At 41.3% G+C, this 14177-nt stretch overlaps 2 protein-coding genes across 2 annotated transcripts in view; both read right to left on the reverse strand.

Moving 5' to 3' along the window:
* Nucleotides 1-14177, reverse strand: part of LOC126937204 (histone H3.3A) — a 403313-nt gene that overhangs the window by 275601 nt on the left and 113535 nt on the right. The window lies entirely within an intron of this gene.
* SRP9 (signal recognition particle 9) overlaps nucleotides 714-14177 on the reverse strand; it is a 38472-nt gene continuing 25008 nt past the window's right edge. Inside the window, exons 2-4 of the mRNA XM_050760630.1 lie at nucleotides 13961-14147; nucleotides 7470-7538; nucleotides 714-1930 (exon numbers count right to left, since the gene is read on the reverse strand). Of these exons, the coding sequence (XP_050616587.1) occupies nucleotides 1811-1930; nucleotides 7470-7538; nucleotides 13961-14032 (261 nt within the window). The 5' untranslated portion in view covers nucleotides 14033-14147 and the 3' untranslated portion in view covers nucleotides 714-1810. The remainder of the gene's footprint in view (nucleotides 1931-7469; nucleotides 7539-13960; nucleotides 14148-14177) is intronic.

Genomic DNA, 14177 nt, shown 5'->3' on the forward strand with positions numbered 1-14177 from the left:
TGTCAGGCCTGATCACCCCAACAGTGCGCCACTGTGTCCAGCTCATTTTTGTATTTGTAGTAGAGATGGGGTTTCACCTTGTTGGCCAGGCTGGTTTCAAACTCCTGGCCTCAAATGATCCGCCCACCTCTGCCTTCCAAAGTGCTGGGATTACAGGCGTGAGCCACTGTGCCCAGCCTTGGATCATGATGTTTAATCTTAACAGTCTTACAAGGGAAGTACTATCGTTGGCCCCATTTCCAGAGATGAAAATGAAGGCTTAGAAAAGTATCTAGTCTAAGACCACAGAGTTAGGAAATAGTGGAACCAGGATTGAAAGCCAGGCAGTCTTGACTTGGAATGTCTGTTCTTAACCATTCTGTTACAAGCTACCAGGACTCAAATAACCCAAATGCCGGTCTCTCCTTTTCAGGTCATCTCTGTAGGGAAAAAGGTCAAACCTCTCCCCTTCCCTGACGGTGATCCTATTAATTCTGGGGGAAAAAAACAAAAAGCCAAAATAATCCTATACTATTTGATGTTACTTTTCTAATTCAAGAAAACAAACTTGCCATTAACATATAGTGCAGAGAAAGTCATGTAATATAAAGTACTGAGAAACAAAAAATTTGCTTTCAGCATTACTAGGCTCATTTTGGACTAAATGAATATAGTATATCCCAGCTCAGAAATCAACAATTTCTGAAAAGTTAAAAACTTCAACACAAACAATGTATTTTATGTAATATTTTATTTACTGATCTCTCTGAAACATGCCAAAATTCATATAGCTAAGGGAACTTACCATGCTAAAATGTTGTTCAACATGACAAATTTATACAAAACATATTTCAATGTAGTGCCTTCATTTCATTCTTGGGAATCAACATTACATTTAGGTGGTGAAAATTAGGGTACAAATATAATTACCAAATAATATTATACTTCTAGTTTACCGGAAAACATTAACAGTTGTGACAGTCACACCTAACACCTTGGTTAGAGAAAACGGGCAAGGGTGTTACAGAAGTATGCAAGATTTGACAGTTCAACTAATCCATAGCCTTTCTGAGAAACTACAGATGGAAAATATGTAGTAAATATTTCTGTAATATGGTGGTTTCACTACATTATAGTTATCATTCCATTCATGCACTCAAGTAACTGCTGCTTCTGATCACTGAAAACTCGATTCAAAGTCATTGCTCAACAAGCTGATACTAAAAATCCCTTACGTTAAAAGGTAGTTTAAATGTGGAAATAAGGCAAAGCATACTTGTTAGTCACAACTACTTTTAGATATAATTGAGACTACACTGGTATACATAATTAGGTGCACCGTATGCATAACAATGCATACTATGGTGTGGAGTTAATTCCAATTTCCATATTTTATATTTATTGGTCACAACAGCATACATTTTATGCTCCAAAAGAAACACATCGATCCAACAAAATGGTTATATTTAATGTTCTTTTAAAGATGAACTAAATTTAAGAATTGTTTTTTTCTAATATCTCATTTTCAAATTACTGATATAAATTTGCCAGAGAAACAATTACATGTTTTATCTAACATCAAATAATCTGCAAAGTTTCCAAGACAGATGCATTTCTTGTTCAATTTCCAAAAGTAAATAAAGGCTTTCTAACTGAAAACATTTGCATCCCTAGCTCTCTAATGTAAACATTAAAAAGAAAATTACAAAAAATGACCTCTAAGCTTCTGAATAGTCCACTTAGTTACATAAAGTACTTTCTGTCCCAACACTTTCTCTATTTCAAGATATTTACTTCCTAAGTACATGACAAAGTCTTCATTTCAAACCAGTCACTCAGTTTCCATGGTAACATTGCGGGATTCCTTGGCTACCATAAGTCGCATTAGTTGACTGTGGAATTTCTCAATCTTCTTTACATCTTGAGCTTGCTCTGTTTTATACACCAAACACTGTCAGAAATTTTAGAAGTACACATTAACTATATAAAACTAGATATTGACAATGTAGAAAACATACAATTGGATAAAATTTTGAGTTTTTCCTACCACTGTTTTGCTCTATTCTCCTTGGAGGGTCGTACTAGGAAAATTGCACTCAAGTTTCCAAGCCTCCAGCAATTCCATGTCTTAAAGTATAGTAATTTAAATGCCACTGCTGTGGACAAAAAACTAAATGAAGTCTATTAGAAGCTTCTGAAAAATGTTAAATGTTAAATCCTACTATAGTCTGATGAGAAGAACTCAAGGCTTAGAATTAGGTATTAGATTATCTCCCTAGGTATTTTCTCCCAGCCATAAGTAACTGAGTTATGCTGGAAAAAAACCCAGAAATCTTAAGATACCTTTTTCTACTGGTGAAATTGGGGGTTTGATAATTTTTAGAAAAAAATCTAGAATTCTCTGTATAGCTGGTCAACACATAAACCAGATAAATCTTGATTTTCTTGGCCAGGAGTGGTAGTTTACACCTGTAATCCCAGCACTTTGGGAGGCCGAGGCGGGCTGATCACCAGGTCAGGACTTCAAGACCAGCCTGGCCAATATGGTGAAACCTCGTCTCTACTAAAAATACAAAAATTAGCTGGGCGTGGTGGCGTACACTTGTACTCCCAGCTACTGGGGAGGCTGAGGCAGAAGAATTGCTTGAACCCAGGAGTCGGGGCTGCAGTGAGCTGAGATCATGCCACTGCACTCCGGCCTGGGCGACCGGGTGAGACTCTGTCTCAAAAAAAAAAAAAAAATCTTGATTTTCTGAAGATATGTATTTTTGAGACAGTGTCTCACTCCGTGACCCAGGCTGGGGGTATAGTGGCACAATCTCAGCTCACTGCAACCTGTGTCCTGGGCTCAAGTGATCCTCAGCTTCCTGAGTAGCTGGGACTACAGGCACACACAACCATACCCAGCTAATTTTTCTATTTTAGTAGAGATGGGGTTTCTCCATGTTGCCCAGGCTTGAAGATACTACTTTTAAAGCAAACCAAATTCTTCCTTGTTAGCGTTAAATTCTTCACTAGATACTTAAGATCTGCTTATGGTTGGTCATAAAGCCATCTGTTGTAGAATCTTCAGAAATAGCAATTTTAAGCTGGTAGCCCTTCCCTCATTTTGTAATATAGGTCCACTTTTCTTCAGCCCATCTTAAAGGTTCACATGAGTTTTAAACAACAGGAACTAATGATCCTGTAATAAAAGTCAATCATTAACTTGAAGTTCAACCTCATCATGCCCAACTGATCTGAATTCATCCAGCCTTTTAAACAACTCACTTAAAAAAAAATTTTATCCATGCATTGTACAAATTTGTGCAGCAATCTTGTGAAAAGGCCGTATTAACTTCATCATTAAATTTTCAGTATATGTGCTACAAGAGAATATACATACCTTCTCACTGAAGTTTCTGACAGAAAAAGATTTTAGGTCCGTAGAAGACAGTATTATAAATCAATTATGGGATTAGAAAAATTATGCATACATGGGATTATAAAAAAGTCAAAGTTAACATGGATCCTTAATTATATTTAATTATTAACAAGGCAAAAAGAGCCATCAATTGAAGATAAGGCCTTTTGTATTAAAATTTGTTCTGCAGTTATTCCCCTATTTTTTTTTTTTTTTTGAGATGGAATCTAGCTCTGTTGCCCAGGCTGGAGTGCAGTGGCACAACTTTGGCTCACTGCAACCTCTGCTGCCCAGGTTCAAGCGATTCTCCTGCCTCAGCCTCCCGAGTAGCTGAGATTACAGGCGCCCACCACCACGCCCAGCTAATTTTTGTATTTTCAGTAGAGACGGGGTTTCACTGTCTTGGCCAGGCTTGATCTTGAACACCTGACCTCATGATCCACCCACCTCCCAAAGTGCTGGGATTACAAGCGTGAGCCACTGCTCCCGGCCTATTCCCCTATTTTTAAGACAGGACATAGGGGTTTTTCTTCAGCAGGTATACCTAACCACTCTGTGACAATCACAATTAAAATTTTTCTCAGTGTGGAATGTCAAGATTTAAGAAGTACTTAGTGGTTCACGCCCATAATCCCAGTGGTTTGGGAGGCTAAGGCAGAAAGATGGCTTGAGTCCAGGAGTTCCAGATCAGCCTGGGCAAAATATAATGAGACCCTGTCTAGACAAAAAAATTTAAAAATTAGCTGAGTGTGGTGGTGCACACCTGTAGTCCCTGCTATTCGGGAGGCTGAAGCGAGAGGACCGCTTGAGCCCAGGAGGTTGAGGATGCAGTGAGCCACTGCACTCCAGCCTGAGCAACAGAGCAAGACACTGTCTCTAAAAAAAAAAAAAAAAAAAAAAAAAAAAAAAAGCAATCAACAAAACAACCAACAAACAAAAGAAAACATTTACTCAGTCTACCAAGGGTAACCACTAATGTTAGATACTTTCATATATTTTTTTACTATCACTATGATACTTTACAGATGAGGAAATTGAGACCAGAAGGCTAAACTTTTGGCTTAAACTTTTCCATGGCCAAAATGCTAGTAAATGACTAAGCTAGGATTCACATCTCTTAAATCTATGTCTAGCATATTACATCTCAATTCACTCTTCCTTTTTCACATGTTCAGCTACTCACTAAATTCAACTGGCTCTTAGAAGACACGGTAATCACTAAAAGGTCTAACTTCATGCAATTTCATAATGGAACCCTGAACACAAATACAATATATGACCAAAGACAAAAGTGATTTTAAAAATCACTGTATACAATTTTTAAAAGAACTAATGTATTTTAAAAATGTTTACTGAGTGCTCTCTGGGTCAAGATATCGTAGTAGGCAATGGAAATAAAACACGTAAGAATATTACTAATCTATCTCTATTGTCTTGAAGCGCAGTCTATTAAAAAGACAAATGTGATAAAAGAATCGTGATACAGCACAAAAAGCCAAAATGAAAAGCAAGAGATGAAGCAATCCTCGAGTTGGGTTTTGAAAGATAAGCAGCAGTCTGGCCACATTAGGGGCAGAGGTGGGATTCAATATTGCAAAGGAGGAAACAGAATGTTCAAAAGCACTGAGGCCTAACACATCACAGCACATTAAAGGAGTTCTTATGTAATACAGAAATTACAGAGATTAGAGGGGATGCAAGGGTGGAGTTTAAAGGCTTCTAAGCAAGGGAGAACAATCAAATTTGCCTTTTAGAAATCACTTTGGGGCTGGGCATGGTGGACCACATCTGTAATCCCAGCACTTTGGGAGGCCGAGGTAGGTGGATTGCTTGAGGTCAGGAGTTCAACATCAGCCTGGGCAACATGGTGAAATCTCATCTCTACTAAAAATACAAAAATTAGCCGGGTGTGGTGGTGCCCACCTGTAATCCTACCTACTTGGGAGGCTGAGGCAGGAGAATCGCTTGAACCCGGAAGGCAGAGGTTGCAGTGAGCCAAGAATGAACCATTGCACTCCAGCCTGGGTAATAGAGCCAGACTCCCTCTTTATTAAAAAAAAAAAAAAAAAAAAAAGGCTGGGCGCAGTGGCTCACGCCTGTAATCCCAACACTTTGGGAGGCTGAGGTGGGTGGATCATGAGGTCAGGAGACCAAGACCATCCTGGCTAACACAGTGAAACCTCGTCTCTACTAAAAATACAAAAAATTAGCCGGGCATGGTGGTGGGCGCCTGTAGTCCCAGCTACTCAGGAGGCTGAGGCAGGAGAATGGCGTGAACCCAGGAGGCAGAGCTTGCAGTGAGCTAAGACTATGCCACTACACTCCAGCCTGGGCAACAGAGTGAGACTCCGTCAAACAAACAAACAAATTAAAAGAAAAGGCCAGGTGCGGTGGCTCACGCCTGTAATCCCAGCACTTTGGGAGGCCAAGATGGGTGGATCACGAGGTCAAGAGATGGAGACCATCCTGGTCAACATGGTGAAACCCTGTCTCTACTAAAAATAAAAAATAAAAAAAATTAGTTGGGCGTGGTGGTGCACAGCTGTAGTTTCAGCTACTTGGGAGGCTGAGGCAGGAGAATCACTCGAACCTGGGAGGCGGCGGCTGCAGTGAGCAGAGATCGAGCCACCGCACTCCAGCCTGGCAACAGAGCGAGACTCCATCTCAAAGAAAAAGAAAAATAGAAATCACTCTGGGCTGGGCACTGTGGCCCATGTGTGTAATCCCAGCAACTTGGGAGGCTGAGGGGGAGGACTGCTTGAAGCCACAAGTTCAAGACCAGCCTGGGCAACATAGTGATATCCTGTCTCTAAAAACTTTTTAAATTAAAAAAATCCCCAGATTTCTGACCAGGTGGAAAATAATGCAACTAAAAGTAGGAAGGTAGGAACAGAAGAAGGAGGTAGTTTTTTTTGTTTGTTTGCTTTTTTGAGACGGAGTCTCGCTTTGTCACCCAGGCTGGAGTGCAATGGCACCACTTCTGCTCACTGCAAGCTCCGCCTCCCAGGTTCACGCCATTCTCCTGCCTCAGCCTCCCGAGTAGCTGGGACTACAGGCACCTGCTACCATGCCCGGCTAATTTTTTTGTATTTTTAGTAGAGATGGGGTTTCACCGTGTTAGCCAGGATGGTCTTGATCTCCTGACTTTGTGATCCACCCGCCTTGGCCTTCCAAAGTGCTGGGATTACAGGCATGAGGAGCTAGTTTAAGAACAGATGATAAACTCCAGTGTAGACAAATGAATTTTGAGGGTATGTGAGGTACAGATGCTAGTCAGAAGAATATGAGCTAAACACACATTTGCAAGTAGACATAGATAGGTGCAGTATTAGACTTAACTAAATGAACTGCTCCAGAAGCTGTATGAAAAGACAATCAAGGACAGAATCCTAGAGAAGCACATATATATATGATGCACATTAAAAAAAAAAAAAAAGCAAACAAGAAACAATAGAAACACAGAATAAATAGTAAGACCAAGATAAAACAGAGCCACAAGTGCCAACATAATTATTTCTATGAAAGAGTGGGGTTCTCTATCAAAAGCAGCAAGGAGGCCAAGTAAGATATGAATAATAAGACCACTGGCTTTGAAAATAAAGGAGCTGCTGATGTGCTCTCATAAAGAGCAGTTTCAGTGGAATACCATATGCAGAAAACGGATGGCAGAGGGTTAAGGAATGAATGGGATATGAGGGGGTTAAGGAATGAATGGGATATGAGGAAGTAACAAGAGTGAGCATATCAAGGGCAGGAAATACAAGAATAAAGCCTGTAACTTGTGTTCAAACACTGTCATTTAAAGGAAACTTTTACTCCCTTACATCCAGTTTGGTCTCTACATTCCTGTTGCTTAAGGTCTGAAGACAGCACTTAGTAAATGACACTTGACATAATGCATTAAGAAAGCAAGTTAAATTATTTCCTGAGGGTCTATAAAAGTAGCTGCTAGAATGAGGTTCTTCATTTTTGAATGAAATGCAAAATAAGCATCCTAATGGGTAATCTCCATAAACTCCAAGTAAATAATTTCAAACAAATGACAAACAAATCTGAAAGTATGTAACAAATAAACATGTATACTTACAACTAAATCATCTGTTACTTTAACACACAAGTTCCCATCAGAATGCCTATATTTGAGAACCACACGTGCCTGAAACAAAAATACATATTTAGAAACAATGAAGACAGATGACATTTCTCATAAATAATTTAGTCTTCAGGTAGGCTGAAAAGGATCCTTTTAGAATAAATACCCCCAAACATCTAAAGGCATTTTTACTATAAACTGAAATGAGGTTAAAAAAAAAAATCAGCTATTTTAGTTCATTCCTTTGCTACAATTTATTTATTTAAGACTTTAAAAAGGTTGGATATTTTATTTGCAGACAGTTTGAAAAGAGATGTACTGAACATTCTCAAAACACATCCACATTCAGGGAATGTCTGTGAGACTTACAAGGTGGCATTTCTTGCCAATAAGAATATACACCAACACACCTAGCCACAGAGGAATGACAGGAAAAGGAGGAAAAACATTTAGCAGAAATGGCTGGTTAAAAAGACCAAATCCATTCCTTAGCAAACAGTGCTGCAGGTCAGTGCAATTCACACTTTCCATTATTCCATGGATCTTAGCAAGTGGATTCAGACTAAAATATTCAGCAAAATCAGGTCTTTATCATGAAGGCAGAACATAATGCATTATTACATAAAAGCAGAATTCTGCCTTGAAAAGAAGTCTCCACCAACAATTTTTCCAAAAACCAGAATAACTCCTATACTGAAGTGCCATGTTACACAATACTTTATGTTCAATATTCTACAGATTGCCAAGGCATTTAGTTATTAGCATATTCCTATAAGACATCTCTCAAGAACACTTCCACGAACATTTTTTTTTCTTTCAGTGATGGATTCAAGCACAGGTATCGCAGTTTTTCCCTAACCAGTATCAGTAACTCTTGTTTAGCTAGCTGTTTTAAAAACTGCCAAGTATCGGCCAGGCGCGGTGGCTCACGCTGTAATCTCAGCACTTTTGAGAGGCCGAGGCGGGTGGATCATGAAGTCAGGAGTCGAGACCATCCTGGCTAACACGGTGAAACCCCGTCTCTACTAAAAAATACAAAAAATTAGCTGGGCGTGGTGGCGAGCGCCTGCAGTCCCAACTAATCGGGAGGCTGAGGCAGGAGAATGGCGTGAACCCGGGAGGCGGAACTTGCAGTGAGCCGAGATCGTGCCACTGGACTCCATTCCAGCCTGGGGACAGAGCGAGACTCCGTCTCAAAATAAACAAAACAAAATAAAAACTGCTAAGTATCTACAAGCCAAAACAAAAACGTAATTTTTTTTTTTTTTTTTTTTGAGACGGAGTCTTTGCTCTGTCACCCAGGCTGGAGTGCAGTGGCACCATCTCGGCCTACTGCAAGCTCCGCCTCCTGGGCTCACGCCATTCTCCTGCCTCAGCCTCCCGAGTAGCTGGGACTACAGGCGCCCGCTACCACACCTGGCTGATTTTTTGTATTTTTAGTAGAGACGGGGTTTCACCATGTTAGCCAGGATGGTCTCGATCTCCTGACCTCGTGATCCGCCCGCCTCGGCCTCCCAAAGTGCTGGGATTACAGGCTTGAGCCACCGCGCCCGGCCAATTTTTTTTTTTTTTTTAAGACGAGTCTCGCTCAGTCGCCCAGGCTGGAGTGCAGTGGCGCGATCTCGGCTCATTGCAAGCTCCGCCTCCCGGGTTCACGCCATTCTCCTGCCTCAGCCTCCCAAGTAGCTGGGACTACAGGCACCCGCCGCCACACCCAGCAAATTTTTTGCATTTTTAGTAGAGACGGGGTTTCACCGTGTTAGCCAGGATGGTCTCGATCTCTTGACCTCGTGATCCGCCCGCCTCAGCCTCCCAAAGTGCTGGGATTACAGGCATAAGCCACCGCGCCCAGCCTCAGAAACATAATTTTAAAATGGTTACGATCTAGCACCAGAGGCCTCAAGACAATTATGGAAACTAAATAAAAAGGGCTAATGGAACTGCAACCTACAGCTTTCCCCATTATGGTCTTTGCATTCCTGAGATTGAAAAAAAAAAGTTATATCACTATATGTGATTTGTCTGAGTGAAGGAGGAAAGGGAACTCATCAAGCATTTAAGCAGATATAAATAGTAGTAAAGGCCGGGCGCAGTGGCTCAGGCCTGTAATCCCAGCACTTTGGGAGGCCGAGACGGGCGGATCACAAGGTCAGGAGATCGAGACCATCCTGGCTAACATGGTGAAACCCCGTCTCTACTAAAAATACAAAAAATCAGCCAGGTGTGGTAGCGGGCGCCTGTAGTCCCAGCTACTCGGGAGGCTGAGGCAGGAGAATGGCGTGAGCCCAGGAGGCGGAGCTTGCAGTAGACCGAGATGGTGCCACTGCACTCCAGCCTGGGTGACAGAGCAAAGACTCCGTCTCAAAAAAAAAAAAAAAAAAAAAAGTAGTAACTAGGTTAATTATCTTTAGAATACCTGATTCTATTTATTGATCTAGTAAGTTCAGTTTTACATATTTTAAAAAGTCAGTTCTCTAGAAACAAAACACTTAAAAATATACTAAACCTGACAACTATGTGAAGTTTTAACTCTCAGTTAAAGGAACTCACTGGTTTCATTTAGGAGAAATGAGCTAAAAGGCCACTGGGCGCAGTGGCTCACGCCTGTAATCCCAGCACTTTGAGAGGGCAAGAGTTCACTCATGAGGTCAGGAGTTTGAGACCAGTCTGGCCAACATGGTAAAACCCCTTCTCTACTAAAAATACAAAAATTAGCTGAGCATGGTGGCAGGTGCCTGTAATCCTAGCCACTCGGGAGGCTGAGGCAGGAGAATCACTTGAACCTGGGAGGTGGAGGTTGCAGTCAGCTAAGATCACACCACTGCACTCCAGCTTGGACAACAAAAGCAAAACTCTGTCTCAAAAAAAAAAAAAAAAAAGAGAAAAAAAGAAAAGAAAAAAGGCCAAACTTACTTATAAAGGGGTCCATTTGGTAATTTAGAGGGTGCTGAGTCACCACGTCAGATGCCATAAAGAAAGAAAAAGAAATCAAGGTTCTTTACCAAAAATAACCAAAACACAAGGACAAATGAATTAAGCCCTATAAAAGGATATACATATAAAATGCTAAAGAGAAAAAACAAGTAATTTAGACTGGGAAAAAGGAAGGTCTAAAAAATAAGGTAGCTTTGAAAATGCTTTTTTTTTTTTTTTTTAAACCTTATAGAAGAAGGCAGAAGGCTGAAAAACCATTCTGAACAAGGATACAATGAATTCTGTAGCTTCATGAGACTACAGCTGAAGATCATGAAAATGGTGAGACAAAGCCAGAAAGACTGGAGATGGGTCAGACTAAGAGTTGGGACTATATCCAGTTATCAAAGAATAACCAGTTTTTAAGCAGGAGATGAAGAATTCAACTTTTGTTTTTTAGACAATTGTGGCAGAAGTGTTAAGGAACTAAAAAGGCTGACAGACCAACAGAGAGGTTATTACATAATCCAGTGGTAATGCCATCTTCAATTATAGCAATGCAAGAAAGAGTGGTAAAAAGATACTCGGTATAATCAACAGGTTAAATGTGTTGGGGAGAGAAGACAGAGAATTTTGGAAAACAGATTCCAGAGACCTGACAAAATTTGTTCTTTAGCCCTAGCAGAAACAGAATGGACTTGGGGTTCAAAGATCTGGGTCCAAATTTCATCTTAAGAAACTAGGCAAATCATTTAACATATCTAAAATCATTCATTTATGTACTTTGATGCGTTGCTGTAATTGTTCATGTATTATGTATAAATATATGTAAATACACATAAATATATATGAAATGCCTGTAACATATAAACATGTAAAATGTCTGTCACCTATAAGGCACTCAAAAAAAAACCTGTTAAGTCGGCTGGGCGCGGTGGCTTACTCCTGTAATCCCAGCACTTTGGGAGGTCGAGGTGGGTGGATCACCTGAGGTGGTAAGGAGTTTGAGACCAGCCTGGCTAACATGATGAAACTCCGTCTCTACTAAAAATACAAAAAATTAGCTGGGCATGGTGCCAGGAGCCTGTAATCCCATATACTTGGGAGGCTGAGGCAGGAGAATCGATTGAACCCAGGAGGTGGAGGTTGCAGTGAGCCAAGATTGTGCCACTGCACTCCAGCCTGGGCAACAAGAACAAAACTCCATCTCGGAAAACAAACAAATAAAAAAACTGTTAAGCTCTTCATCTACATTCATCCTCTCCCCTCTCAACATATCAGTCAAGCCAGGCGCCATGGCTTGCGTCTGTAATCCCAGGTACTTGGGAAGCTGAGGCAGGAGAATCATCTGAGGCAAGGATTTAAGACCAACCTGGGCAACAAAGCAAGACCCCCATCTTCAAAAAAAAAAAAAAATTAGGCAGGCATGGTGGCATGTCTGTAGTCTCAGCTACTCAGGAGGCTGAGGTGGGAGGATCACTCGAGCCCAGTTCAATGCTGGAGTGAACTGTGATTTGTGCCACTGCACTCCAGCCTGTGCCAACTGCAATTTTCTGACTGGGTAAGAGATGAAATATTCTCTCTCTTGTCTATTCTAGACATGCTTTGCTCACAGTGATGCTCTAAGTATTTTCATTTTCTCTACCACTGCCATCACATTATTACAGTACAGTCACTCTTGATGTGAATTTACATATTCTTTACTGTTTCTCAAGTATTTTTAGTTTATACTGTGGGTACTTCTGGATAAAAGTCCTGTATGGTCTCAGAGTACCATTGTCTGAATGAAGAAACAAATGATCCTGCAAACAAGGGAGGCCAACCAAATGAAGCAACCAGAAGTCACCAGTGTTATAAACAAATTACTCAATTTAAAAAATACAGTATTTCCATTATTTATTATTGTATCATTTTATTGTAAAAAAATAGAACTAAGAATGTTTTACAGCTTGTTACTTACCTAGGCCTTTCTGTGGGTCTAATACTATTTTTAATCATAATTATCAACATTTCTTGATGCACACTTTAAACTTATATGCACTATAAACAACATGTGGCATTGGAGTTACAGGTCACCAGCTCACTGCATAAACTTAAAACATAATTCATATTACTTAATGATCATCAATAGTTTCACACAGTAAATCCTGAGCCCCGGGCTGGGCACAGTGGCTCACACCTGTAATTCCAACACTTTGGGAGGCCAAGGCGGGCGGATCACAGGTCAGGAGTTCCAGACCAGCCTGGCCAACATGGTGAAACCCTGCCTCTATTAAAAATACAAAAAATTAGCCAGGTGTGGTGGCGGGCGCCTGTAAACCCAGCTACTCGGGAAGCTGAGGCAGGAGAATTGTTTGAACTCAGGAAGCCGAGGTTGCAGTGAGCTGAGATTGAGCCATTACACTCCAGCCCGGGCGACAGTGCGAGATGCCGTCTCAAAAGAAAAAAAAAAAAAAAAAAATTCCTGAGCCCCAGTTTTCTGAGATTATCCATCCCCTTTTCATTTTCTTTCTTCTCTGAGGGATATAGTCACAATACACTGTATCTTTAATACCCTCCAATAACACCAGCTCCTTAAGGGTTCAACGGTATCTCATTCACCTTTGTGTCTCCCACAGAACCTAATTTAACTTGGGGTTCAGTAACACGAGAGTGGGGAATGAATGAAGCACAAAAGAGATGATTGAGTTACAACAGACAGAAAACAAAAGCAGCATCATACATAACCAGGTCTGAGATTTCCAGTATAAAATCCCTTCAATATGCTGAGTTCTAAAAAGGAGAACTTTTAATTAACACGAATATACTTCATATAATTCTTCAGACATGACAATAAAAGAAGCAAAACCTCAAGAGACGAAAGGAAAGATGCGAATGCTAAACTCCCATCACTTGGACTCCTTTGCTTTTTAATAACGAGCTAACTTCCGACATCCACCTCCATTATAATTTTTGCAGGGGCTAAGAATGTATTTCAGAGGTCCATGAATCCCCTAAAATTGTTTGCAAACATTTACGTATACGTACATTTTTCTGAGGAAAGGTGCTAATATTATTCTTATGTTCTCAAAGCCTGTGACTCCCAAAATACTAAGAACCAATATTCTGAAGGGGTACAGATGCTTTCAAATTGGAATCAAGAATGATGCTTTCAAGACTGTCTGAGCGGCAGTAGAAAAACATCATCAGTTTCATATACATAAGGTACCCTTACCGCCTAGGCGGTACAGGAAAAGTGAACCAAGACAAAGGACAGGAAACTGCCGGGGGAGGAGCCCTGGCTTCAGGGACTCATAAAACAACCGAAGCCTTAAGGGAAGTTGAGGGACTGGGGCGGGGGAAGATCGACTGTAGAGATGTTTAGGGCTGAGATGAACCTGGCTGTTGCCCGTTTCAGGGCCGCTTTGATCAGGGACGAAGGGGACGAGACAGCGGAACATTAACTTGGCAGAGTCCATTTGTGTTCATTCCCAGCACCTCCTGGGAGCGCTGGGGAAGCTCCAGCGGCCGAGTGGATGGCGGGAAGATATCCTGGGCTGGGGCCCAAAGCAGCGGCCCCGCCAGCGATTTACCTTCATAGGATCAGCGAGGTAAAGTTTTTCGGCAGCGCGGCTGAACTCCTCCCAGGTCTGGTACTGCGGCATCGTGGCCTGAAGTGGAAAAGTAAAGAGAACCAACGCCTCAGAACCCGGCCCAACAAACTACCTACGTCCGGGAGTCGCCAACCGACGCGAGTCCCAGCAGCCCCAAGATGGCGGCGGCTCCTCGCACCAACGCCTCGCTCCATTG

Source organism: Macaca thibetana, chromosome 1, assembly GCF_024542745.1.
Source record: "Macaca thibetana thibetana isolate TM-01 chromosome 1, ASM2454274v1, whole genome shotgun sequence".
Lineage (NCBI taxonomy): Eukaryota > Metazoa > Chordata > Mammalia > Primates > Cercopithecidae > Macaca > Macaca thibetana.